This window comes from Myiozetetes cayanensis, unplaced genomic scaffold (genome assembly GCF_022539395.1).
Source record: "Myiozetetes cayanensis isolate MyiCay16 unplaced genomic scaffold, myiCay2020 scf5-8, whole genome shotgun sequence".
NCBI lineage: Eukaryota > Metazoa > Chordata > Aves > Passeriformes > Tyrannidae > Myiozetetes > Myiozetetes cayanensis.
This window is the reverse complement of record NW_026087742.1, coordinates 14134821-14147411: the sequence shown is the minus strand read 5'-3', so window position 1 is coordinate 14147411 and position 12591 is coordinate 14134821. Positions and strand designations below refer to the sequence as shown.

The following is a 12591-nucleotide window of genomic DNA, read 5'->3' as shown; positions in this document are numbered from 1 at the left end:
TTTGAGGAAGGGTAAACTTTAGCTCACTTCTTTAAAACCAGGTCTGCAACACCCCAAATAACATTTGGGGTTAGTCAGTGTGTGCAGACGAGTTTGGTAGCTCTAGGTCATGCAAGATGAACCCAGGTGTTTTGTTAAATCAGTCAGCTGAACAGAAAATGTGACGTCAAAGTTCAATTACTTCTGCTTTCTTACCGAATCATTTGCACTGGCATCAGCCAGTTTCTGCAGCAGAACCTGGCAGCTACCAAAACAGGCTGCAGTAGGAATTATAGGTATAATACAGGAAATAATCATAAAAATATCATTGTGTAATTCAGTTAAATGACCAATAGGCAGACCTCATCCAGGCTCAATTAGATCTGCTAATCACAGTGGTAGTTTTAACTCTCATTATTAATGCCAGATGCCCTATGATATTCACGGAAATACATATCCTACAACATGAACAAAGAATTGTTGCAACTTTAAAGCTGAGAAAACAGGCTCTCAGAGACCAAGCAACAACAAAAGCAAGTCCTCCCTTTGTGTATACCCACCTTAAACAGAGGAAATGTGGAAATGTGACTGTCTTGACATGACATTTCCAGGTATATTTCCTGTCTCCTGTATGCAGTGAAGGAAGACAGTCACCTGTGTTTTCTCTTTTGCACATCCAACAGCAGACTATGGGGCCAGGAACCTAAAATAAGGATACCACGGGGCCGTCACTGACCAGCTCTCTGCTGGAGAGAGACAGAGCCCCTGCCACAGAACAGCAGTGCTTCTGGCTGAGTCCTCTCAGGAATTCAGAGCCACTTCCAAGCAGCATGCCTAGGTTTAAGGAAAACAGCATGACTTGCTGAAATGCAGCAAAGGCCATGATTTCTGAAAGACATGCCAGTAACTCACAGCCAGTTTCTTCTGAGCCCTGAGAATCTAACCCAGAGGGTGAAATTGTGAAGGTTACAAAATGAGCTAGAGAGAAATACATCTCCCTTTTAAAGACAGGAAAGTCTTCCCACCAGCTTCTCAAGAAGCATTTGGGTATCTTGTGCAGTGTCACCACAGTCATTAAAGTGTTAGGCTGAAGACAGAAACACATACTGCTTTTCTGTAGTTAGCTTTCATTTGTTTGTCTACATTTTAGCATCTTACTCTCCTCTCACATCTCATGTTAGGGTATCTAAGAGTCTGTGCGGGTTTATAGACTGTGAGCAGCCTATAGCAAAGAAAAACTGCTTTTCACCTAAAACAGCAGGAGAAGGAACCTTCCTTTGATGCCTCTTCCCCTCAATCCCCCTTCAAAACCAGGTAGTCTGCATTACAGCATTATGGTGAACAGGTAATGCTACAGAACTGTGCAGTCTTACAAATCTAAGAAATCCCATCTCACCTGATTATGGTGTAATTTAAAAATGAGTTCCTACCAAGCTAATCCAGCAAAGAGGGTTCAACAGAAGGCTGGGGTTTGGGAGTATTCTCAAATTTGAGTACATCAGTTGTACATCACATATGGTCAAGACAGCACAGTTTAAAGACTTTCACGATCAATTTCTACAGCCAATGCAGTCATGCCTTATCATTGCTTGCTGGGCATGAGGGAGAAAGATACAGAGTTTCTAGACCAAAAAAGACTTTTGTATCTGACTGAAAGATTCCTGAGCAATAAGGAATAGGGTTTTTTAAGCCAAAAGAAACGAACAAACAAAATATCACCTTATTTATTGCTCAATCAAACTATCCCAGTGAGTACCATCAAATATTTATGCAAGAATACTATTTATTGCCTCTGCACTGCTCCTCACACAGACACAGTTGCTGGATTTGCTACCAGCATCACCAACTTAATTTCTTCTTAAGTTTAATTTTAATGTACACTAATGCAAGAAAAAAATCACACTTAGAAGCTTCACAGTTAATCAGTACATATCTGCTCCAGAGTAGCCATGATGATTAATAATAATAATAATTTCTGTATATTTTCTGTCATGCCAACAGAGCTCACAAGTGCTCTCTGCCACCTTTTGAAACTTTCCAGATACCATCAGTTCCAGAAGTTTGAGAGAGGACATGACTAAAGACCCCCAACTCCTTTTCTTTCCCCTAAATTAAAGGTGAAAGGGAAGTCTTAGCTCAGAGAAAGCACTAGTTCTGCAGGTCACAAATATGTCTTAGTAAGATCTCAGTGAAAATGTCCTGTGAGCAACTTTTAACTTCTGCAGCTGAGCTACCAAGAAAGTTCTCTACACCTGCCCCACAGTATAATCACAGAATCATTTAAGTTGGAAAAGACCTCCAAGATCATTAAGTCCAACTCTTGACTAATCACCACCTTATCAACTGGACCAGAGCACTGTCCAGTTGTTTCTTGAACACTTCCAGGGATGGCGACTCCCCCACCTCCCTGGGCAGTTCATTCCGATGCTTTACAACCCTTTCTGTGAAGAAATTCCTCCTGATGTCCAACCTGAACCTCTCCTGGTGCAGCTTGAGGCTGTGCCCTCTTGTCCTGTCATTGGTTTCCTGGGAGAAGAGACCGACCCCCACCCACCCTGTTTGTCAGGCATCAATCACTCCCTTTTTTCCCCCCTCACTAGTTTCTACCCATTCCCCACACTCCCCAGAGCATGTGGGTCCCACATAAGAGACTGCTCAGCCCATGTGCCTGACTTGGATGCCAGAATTACTCAGCCTTATTGTTCATGTGAATGTGCTCCAGCCACAGGAGCAGCAGCAGCAGACTCCAGGCTGCCGCTGAATTTCTGCCTGGATTTCCTCTGGCTCACAAACAGTCAGCATCTGCACACCCACACACCTACAGTCACCTTCTTCATGGAAAGACTTCTTATCAGCACCTTGCTGGTAAACTTTCTTCCCACCTGGTGTTTTTTTGGGAATTAGGACAGGAAGAGGAAAAAAACCCCAAACAAGTAAGTCTGAGAACAATGTAGGCACCAGATTCAATGCACTGTACTGCTTCCAAACCACCCTCTATCATTTCCTCACTAGTCAAAGCCAGCACTGCCAACAGACACAACTGACCAGAAAGCTGAGCAGCTTGAACAACCAAAACCTGTCAACAAAAAAACCACAGCTCACAGGCTCAGATATGCAATTAACAACAAATGAAGGGAGAAAATACAAAGAAAATAGTATTTATTATTATTGACTATATGAATGAGAAATCTGTGCTAGCTGTTCATCTAACAGCCCAACATTTCTCTAAGGTTTTGTAGAATCAAAGAGAAAGGAAAACAAAAACAGTCATGAAGCCAAAGACCTATCTCACAGGCATCACTTCAAGCCTCTCCTCAACAGGACTCCTTTGCAAAAAGAGGAGTTTCCACACACATTAGTTTCTGTTAGGTGAGGCAGAGTGAAAGGTAAACTTCAAAACATACCCAGCATCAGCACCTTGGATGTGCCATATCTGTAATGGACTGAGAACTCACCCCAGACTGGTCATTTCATTGCACAACAGTGCTTCGTAAGTCTTCTCAAAACACTATTTCCACGTATACCTTTTTCCCTAAAACACCAGCAAGACATAAGAAGCAAAGAACAGGAGCACTGTAAGACGTGCTCTGAAAGTGACAGCCTTAACACGACTGGCACTGTTAACACTTTGTGTTAATTCACTGCTTCTCTGCAGGTATGTGGCCCCGTGATCTGTTTTTCTCTTATTTCCATGTGTTTTCTGGGTGGGGAAACTTTTCCCAACTTATTCTAATATTCCCTATTCCCCCCAGTTTTTAAGGAGTTAGACAATAGGACCATAAAAATATTGGACACAGAACTCTGTTCTGGAGCAGCAGCATCCAGTGCTGTCAATAGAAAACACACTCCCGTCCCTCGCTCATTCACCTTGTAAAGGCCATCAGAAACGCAAACTACACAGCCCGCATCTCTAAAGTTTGCACGGCAGCAGAGAACCGCTGGCTTGCGCTCAAACAGGCCGGGCTTAAACAGGTTACATCTGTGTGAAAACAAGAGACACATGGAAATAATCAGCGCGCACCGCCCCGGCTGCGGCGTTCGCTCGCCTTTCGCTGTTGGAGATGCGAGTTGGCTCCTCCGGCTCGGGGGCGAGGGAGGGGAAGGGACATCCTCCCCTCCCGCGTCCCAGGCTTGCGGGAACACACAAGAGACAAGGATACACCTCGGGGGGATCGTCCCCCCGCAGCCCAGCGCCGTGCGGGGCGGGAGCCGGGGCGCTCCCGGAGGCAGCGGAACGCGACAGCCCCGCGGGGAGGGGACGCGGCACTTACAGCTCAGGACCCCCAAGTAACCGAGGAGCAGCAGGCGGAGGCCGGGGCTCGCCATCTTCCCGGCGGCGGAGCAGGGCCGGGGGCGCGGAGCGGGGCGGTGCCGGGGGTGCCCGCGGAGCAGATGCGGCAGCCGGGGCGCAGCGCCAGCGCCGCCCGGGCTCTGCCTCCTCCGCGCCGCCGGGGCCGCCCCAAACTTTTAACGTGTCCGAGGAGGCGCCTCCCCGCCCCGAGCGCGGGAGCCGGGGCTGGACCCGGGGATGTGCCCTGGCCGAGCGCCCGCCCGGCCGCCTTGGAGCGCGGAGCGGCGGCTCCCGGAGCATCCCTCTCCCTCCTCCCCCGCGCATCCCCGGGCGCTGTGCTGCGTGCTGTATCCAGCAGCCCTTCCCTCCGTTGTGTTCTTTTATGGGTTTGTTTTGAAACTGGGAGAGCTTCATTAGCTCAAGGGCATTTGTTGCAACAGAATAAACTTTTTCGTCACGAAAAGCTTAAACTTCCCAAAGAAGAGCGTTGTCCCTGTTAGTCCGTTTCCCGAAGGCGAACCAACCCGGGGTGAAAGTGGGGATAACGGGGTGGAATCACGGCACAAACACTTAAATGTTCCGGCTGGCGAAAAAGCGATGTGAGGGTGAGGCGCTGTTTTAAGCCGAAGGAAGTCACAGTGACTCCTTGTGCCTGTCGGTGCAGCTGAGCTGGACAGAATCCCACCTGCAGCAGGACATGGACCACACGGTGACCTTCAAAGCCTTTTATATTATTAGTTTATACCAGTCTGGGAGATTTTTGATTAAATATACAGGAGGTGTAATGGCCCTTTAAATTTATGAATCAAGGAAAATTACTCATCGTGACAGTTAATAGCGCATCTGAGTAGTTTCCAATGACATCTTAAAAATACATTACCACTGATGTAAAAACATTCTATAACTAGAAAAGTATCACAAGTATTTCTTTGGTAATCTGAACAGCAACGATGCCTTTATTTTGTTAGACTGCAGCAAAACATGGAAAGATTATTTATAAATAAATCCTCTAAGAGCTATTTTAATGGAGACCAAGGAAGTAGGATGCCACGATACTCTTTGTGTCAAAATCTTCTGAGGTTATTTTTCACGTGGAAAAAAATGTATGCAACACACAAGTAATATTTCTGAAAAAAATTTGCAATTATAAATATATAAATATATATATGTATATATGTGTGTCCAGCATATATTACCTGAGGAGCCCCTGGTGGTCTAGTGGTAAAGGCGCCGCGCTATCACCGCGGAGACCCGGGTTCGATTCCCGGTCAGGGCCACTCCCGGGCAGGTGGGGCTCGTTAGCCCTTAAAGGCAACCCACCTACGTCCTAAGGACCTCACTGCCACCGTCCAAGCTCGCTTGGCCCCGGCAGATGAACCTTAGGATTAAAGGGTGGGCTCAGTTCCGCGCACACTGTGTCTCACCTAAAAAATCCAATGCGCAGGCTGGAAGGTGTAAAGACCTTCCCCGGATCTTCGCTCGCGAAGACTGGCCATTATTATTATTATTATATTATATATTACCAGTGCCGTGGCATACATTTAATAAAATCAAAACTGTCCCTTTGAAAACAGAAAAGTTCTTTATTCTGTGTGTCCCAGCACATCATAACTTTGAGCATGGATAACAACTCAAAGATTTCAGTGGGACTGCTTTACTATTTAAAGTCAGACAGTGATAGAAATGCTGTCTTGACATAACGTTTAAATATATGGGAGCAGACTGGTGGGAAAAATATAGAGGTGGTGAATGTTAAGAAATGGCAGTATGGAATTAAACTACAGGATAGGTCAGAGGATGGCTGTTAAAGTTGATGTTGATGAAAAACTTAATATGCCCCAACCATGTGCGCTGGCAGCCCAGAAAGCCAACTGTGTCCTGGGCTGCATCCAAAGCAGTGTGGGCAGCAGGGGATCCTGCCCCTCTGCTTTGCTCTGGTGAGACCCAACCTGCAGTGCTACCTCCAGCTCTGGGGTCCCAGCACAGGAAGGACATGGACCTGTTGGAGTGAGTCCAGAGGAGGCCATGAGGATGACCTTTGTGATGAAGTCAGGCTGAGAGAGTTGGGGCTGTTCAGCCTGAAGAAGCAAAGCTTATGTGAAGACTTCAGAGCACCTTCCAGTATCTGCAGGGCCTACCAGGGAGTCAGGGAGGGACTCTTCTTCAAGAAGAGTAGTATGGGACATCAAACTGAAAGTAGGTTTAAATCAGATATTAGGAAGAAATTCTTTGCTGTGAGGGTGCTGAGGCACTGGCAAAGGTTGCCCGGAGAGGTTGTAGCTGCCCCATCCCTGGAAGTGTTCAAGGCCAGGCTGGATGGGGCTTGGAGCAACCTGGTCTAGTGGAAGGTGTCCCTGCCCATGCCAGAGAAGGCTGGAACAAGATAATCTTTAAGGTCCTTTCCAACCAGGCCATTCTATGATTCTTTGTAATGGTAATGAATCGATGAAGGAGAATGAAGAGACTAATTGGAAGGAGAAAGTATCCCATGAGATGATGGGATGAAGTTTAGACCTGTACTATAACCTTTCCACCACAGTAAACATTCAGTTCTAGTTGGCCAAACAGATAGATTTACATACAAGCTTTAATTTGTATTTTGTAAACATGATTCTTATACCACAGTAAGTTCACTTAAATGCTCAGGGTTTATATAAGCATGAGGTCAGAGTAAAGTTCTTTTTTTCTTTTCGCTGTTTCATTTGTCTTGCAAGTGAAGCAAATGCCTAGTGCAAAGAATTGTCTCCCCCACATTTTTCTGACTTTTTGTAGTACAGTTCACATTTGCTTTCCATTCCCCTCTTCATGGTTTCTCTACTTGCTTTATACAACTGCAGGAAACACCAGAAATTAAATGTCAGTATTCTGAATGCATTTACAGAATTCCTGGAAAAGTGGTCACAATGCATACAGTTTATTTATTAAATACCCTTTTTCTGTATGTAGATTGCTAAACCATGGTATTCTTAAAAGTACTGTTAAGTACCTTGCTAGAAGAGCACAAGACTGGTATCGATATTTTTAATATTTTAAAGTTGAATGTAGCAAAAATATTTTCATTAAACAGCACATAGAGCCCAACACGGAAGAATTTGTTTGAGATGCTCAGTTTAGCAGTTATTCTTGGAGAACTTTCCATAGAGACTCATTTTTAGAATAATAAAAGCAGTCTATGATTAACATCTGCACACAAAATGCTGGTCAAGAATAGCTATCTTATTTTGTAATAACTGTCCTAGTCAAGTTCTTTGTATAGAAAAGTCTTTAAGAATGGAGTGGAATTACAACATGATTTCAAGATTGGAATGTTTCTTATTGATATCAGAATTCATTAAAAAAAAGATTGTCCTCATTTTATTAGATGATATTTTAGATAAATTTACATTCTTACAATGCAATGGAATTCTTTCTCCTTTTATTGAAACTTCCTTTCGCAAATGTGAAGTGCTGATCATAATCTGTTCTAATAATTAGAGTTTATTTCTTTCATTATGGTACCATCACTCTTTCAAAGAGTTCTGCGAAAAAAGTTTTTGAAAAATAATTTGCAAAAATTCTGTGAAAAGCCATAAGCCAAAATTGTGACTCTTCACTTTAGGAACATTTAATTTTTCTTAGCTATAGTATGATAAAAAATAATAAAGAGAGGGCTTACTGTTATTGGAATTTACGTTGTTTAGCTTTTGATCAAGGAGACAGCTTTGAATATTTTTCCATATTTAAAGAAGAAACAGATTTTTTCATATTTCTAAAAAGAGAAACGATATATTTGAGGTGGTCAGAGATGCCATTTGGGATTTGGTGCCATAGCCTGTGCATTAAATCCCTGTACACATCTCTTTTCCAAGCACACGAAGTTGTGGTCACAAATATTAGCTCTAGTAAGTGCTGAAGACAGGAGCACAGAGCTGTAGAGTGACTGCTCTGATGTGATCCTGGTCACAGCAATGGCACAAACTGATGGAAAACTATTTTGTAGAACTGATAAAACAAATTCCATTTAATTGACTAGTTTAATCACCAATATACATATTTTATGCTCCATAGTTGAAGTCAGGCTCATTGGTTGATGTGCTATGTATTTTTGGTGGTACTGAGACTGCCAGCCTGCACTACCTTGAATCTATCAGCTTGAAAGCCTTGCCCTTTAGTGTGAAGAATTATCAGCAGCCACAGGCCAATATCTACAATTTAAGTGATATTTTTTCACTTGCAGTTTTAGTTATCACCACACCTAGTTTTTTATAATGTTCTGGGGTATTGCTTTAAAGGCTGTCTACTCCCCTAGTTACAGAATGTCTCGTCTTCTTTTGACTTCTGTGGCATCTTGTTAAATTTTTTTACCTACTCCAAGTTAATTGTTTTAACTCCTGTCTGGGGAAAAAAATCTGAATTAGCTGACAGATTATCTGCTTGTTTTTTACTTTGAAACTGAAAATTCTGAGCAAGCACAGTTTTGAAAAAAAAAAAAAATCAGATATTCTTTTTTTTCCACCAAGCTGTCGTAGTTGGCTGTTTAAAGCCAGAGCATGTCATGGATTAGTTGCCTGGCTGCAATGGACTAGAGAGCTGTGATAGAACACTGTTTCTCTATTAGACTGTTAAAATATTTCATATCTAATGTGTCTGCCAAACCTGAACCAAGAAGGCCACAAAATGTGGGGGTAGAACAAGATAACAGTAATACAAATTAATTGTTTCCAGTAGCTTTTTCCTGCGAAAGCCCCCACCCTCCGCCTCCATCTTCTGGAATGTCTTGTATGATTTTATCTTTGACTTGCAAAGCACAGAATCAATGCCTTTTTCTTTATTTCAACCGAATTTGCAAGATTACTGCAACTGAGTAGGCAGCTCAGTAGCAATCAAAGGTACATTTCTAAAAAGATCCATCAAATAGGATGGCATTGTAGGACACTTCCCAATTCAACCTAAGCAACAGTGGACAATGCATTAGCCACAATGCTGATGGTGGTGGATTCAGAATTATTTTGCCACAGTGTTTATAATGCTTTACTGCTCACTGGGTAAAAAACTGGCTAGATGGCTGAACCCAGAGAGTTCTGGTGAGTGGGGTTAAATCCGGTTGGTGGCTGGTCACCAGGGATGTTCCCCAGGGCTCAGTGTTGGGGCTAAGTCTGGAGGGCAGGAAGGTTCTGCAGAGGGATCTGGACAAGCTGGATTGATGGTCTGAGGGCAATGGTATGAGGTTCAACAAGGCCAAGTGCTGGGTCCTGCACTTGGGTCACAACAACCCCCTGCAGCGCTACAGGCTGGGGGCAGAGTGGGTGGAGAGCTGCCTGGCAGGAAAGGGCCTGGGAGTGCTGGTCAGTGGTCACTGGAGATGATCCAGTGCGTGTCCAGTGGCCAAAAGAGTCAATGGAATCCTGGCCTGTATCAGCAATAGTGCGGCCAGCAGGACCAGGGCAGTGATTGTTCCCTGTGCTGGACACTGGTGAGGCCACACCTTGAATCCTGTGTCCAGTTTTGGGCCCGTCACAGCAAGAAAGACGTTGAGGTTCTGAAGCACATCCAGAGAGAAGGGCAGTGGAGCTGGGGAAGGGTCTAGAGTGTAAGTTTGATGAGGATCAGCTGAGGGCATTGGGATTGTTCAGCCTGGGAAAAGGAGGCTTGGGGAAAACTTGTCAGCCTGTGCAACTCCCTGAAAGAAGGTTGTATCCAGGTGAGGGTTAGCCTCTGCTCCCAAGTAACAAACAACAGGACAGGGGGGAAACAGCCTCAAGCTGTGCCAAAAGAGGTTCAAATTTAGAACAAAATTTCTTCACAGAAAGTGTTTTAAAGCATTGGAACAGGCGGCCCAGGGTGGTGGTCACCAGCCCTAGAAGAGTTCAAAAAATGAGTAGCTGTGGCACTTCACGATATAATTTAGCAGGCATGATGGTATTCAGCCAAAGGTTGGACTTTTATGGTCTTGGAGGTCTTTTCCAACCTAAATGATTCCATGATTCTATGGTGTTATGAAGAATACTTCTCAAGGTGTAGTTACACTGCATGTTGTTTTCCAAGGCCATTGCTGCCTCCGACCATGGATTACTGCTACCACTTTGCTTGTGCACAGAAATGAGTATACAAAATAATGTGAATGATGTGAACAAAACATAATCTTTCAGCAATACTGATCCTGCAGTTTGTATCTCTTCAGTGACCTTGTGTTCGGGGCCTTGTACAGTACTGCTACTCTTGTCTACCTAGAGTGTAAGAAGTGAGGAACAGCCCAGAATGGCAAAGGAGGAGCAGGAATTTTTAAGCCAGTGTTACTTTTGAAGCAATCTGAAGTGAGCTCAGAGCTGGCTTTGGGACCATGAAGGTGATAAACTGTCACAGTTTGTCACTTATGCACTCCTTTTGAGCCACATACCATGGCATAAGAGCAATTACAGGGTTCCTGTTGCCTCAGAGGGCAACCTCTCATTTTCTGACCATTATGAAATAACAGCCAGGGTTTTCCTGAAAGTCAAAGGGCTTTATGAAGATGGATACCTTGCAATTATTCTTGGACAGTTCTGTTACCCATCTCTTCTTTGTACCACAAATGTGCGCAGTGTTGTGACATGCCAAAAGCCACTGGACTTCAGTGAAACTCTTCCCGGAGTACTTGCCAGTTGGCAGGCATTTCTCTTTGGGCACGGAGGGATCAATAGCTGGGGAATCACAGCAGGTCTGTACACCTCAGGCAGCTGAGAGTAACCCCCATCTGCTCTCAGCTCAGACCACGGGGTTTGAGTGCACCCAGGATTTTTTAGCCTCTCTCTGTCGTATTCAGTGTGTTACAAGTCCCAGATGATTTTTTTTTTATCTGCATTGTGCTTCCAGAGCAACATCAAATAAGTAAAAGGAGGGAGCAGATATTCTACCATAATTTTTCTGATGATCCATCTGAATAAGAAGTTCCAAATACTTGTACAAAAGAAAGTTCAGAGATTAGAAAGTGGCAATTTAAAGCAGAGAAACATGTAATAAAGTACGCAGTATCAAATAGGATTTTGTTCCTGTCATTCGAGGTTCCCTCAGAGTGACAGAACAGGGTTTCTGTCTTTCATTCTCTGAACATTTTGCATGTATCTCCTCATAGAATAAAAGTGTTCTTTTTATACCCTACATTGTTAACCTCATTTTACTTGTAATTTTTTTTAAATGATTATGTGATGTTATCACTGACCACAAATTATTCCTTGAGCCACAGAACAAAAAGTTAAGAGAAGAAAGGCTGTAGTTGAGCTGTAATGACACAAATAGCAACAGCATCGTTACGTTTTAAATAACTTGTCCTTAACTTGTTTTAACAAATGAGGAAGCTGAAATTCTTTATCTATCAAATAATGTAATGAAGGGCACAAATAGCTACTGTACTTGCACACCTGGTGTTCAGGATGAGAGCCCCGGTGAACCAGGAAGCCAAGCCAGGGGGAGCCAGCTGCCCCACTGCTCCATGGATCTGTTTCCCCAGTGGAAAATTCTCTGTCTTTTTTTTTTTTTTTTTTTTTTAGTGCTGAGTTTAATTACAGGCTTTAGCTCTTAATGGCACTAATTCAGTGTAACTGTTTGACATTGGCTTACTGATGGCCTTCCTGTTATGTTGTTGCCAGCTGAGGAGTGGGATGAAGATCACCATCAGCTAAATTGTTAAAGCATCAAAATGAATTCTTTTATTTCACAAATTTTAATAACGTTTTAATCTAAACCATGGTTTTCCTACATGGGCAGCAGCTAGGTTCAATCTTTTTGGGAGGAGGGATGGCTAGGAGGTGTGGGAGGTTGACCCTGGCTGGATTCCAGGTGCCCATCAAGCCATTCTATCCCTCCCCTTCTCAATTTGCCAGTGGAGAGAAAACACAATGAAAGACTTGTGGGTTGAAAGATCACTCGCCATCAATTACCATCACAGGCAAACCAGACTTCAGCTCAGGAAAATTAATTTAATTTATGGACAGTTAAATCCAAGTAGAGTAGTGAGAAACAAACCCAAATCTTAAAAACACCTTCCTCCCACCCCTTGCTTCTTCCTGGGCTCAACTTCACTCCCAAATTCTCTAGTTCCTCCTCCCTCCCAGCAGCAGAGAGAGATGGGGAATGTGGGCTGTGGTCAGTTCATCACACTGTTATCTCTCCTGCTGCTTTCCCCTTGCAGGGAGGACTCCTCACTCTCTGCTCCAGCTGGGCAGGGGAGCCTCTGCTCCAGCACCTGAGCACCTCCTCCTGCTCCATCCGCACTGACCTTGGTGCCTGCAGGGCTGTTCCTCTCACACATTCTCACTCCTCTCTTATCTCCCTATAGCTGCTGCCACACAGTAATTTTTTTACCT

General features: G+C 44.0%; 1 protein-coding gene across 2 annotated transcripts in view; it reads right to left on the bottom strand.

The window, feature by feature from the left end:
• Positions 1-4401, bottom strand: part of JAM2 (junctional adhesion molecule 2) — a 38861-nt gene extending 34460 nt beyond the window's left edge. The window contains exon 1 of one of the 2 annotated variants that reach the window (XM_050332726.1): positions 4251-4401. In XM_050332726.1, coding sequence (XP_050188683.1) covers positions 4251-4305 — 55 coding nt within the window. In that variant the 5' untranslated portion in view covers positions 4306-4401. Of the gene's footprint in view, positions 1-3846; positions 3959-4250 lie in introns of those variants that run through there. The other variant, XM_050332727.1, reaches the window with a different exon arrangement.
• Between the last annotated feature and the right edge of the window lie 8190 nt (positions 4402-12591).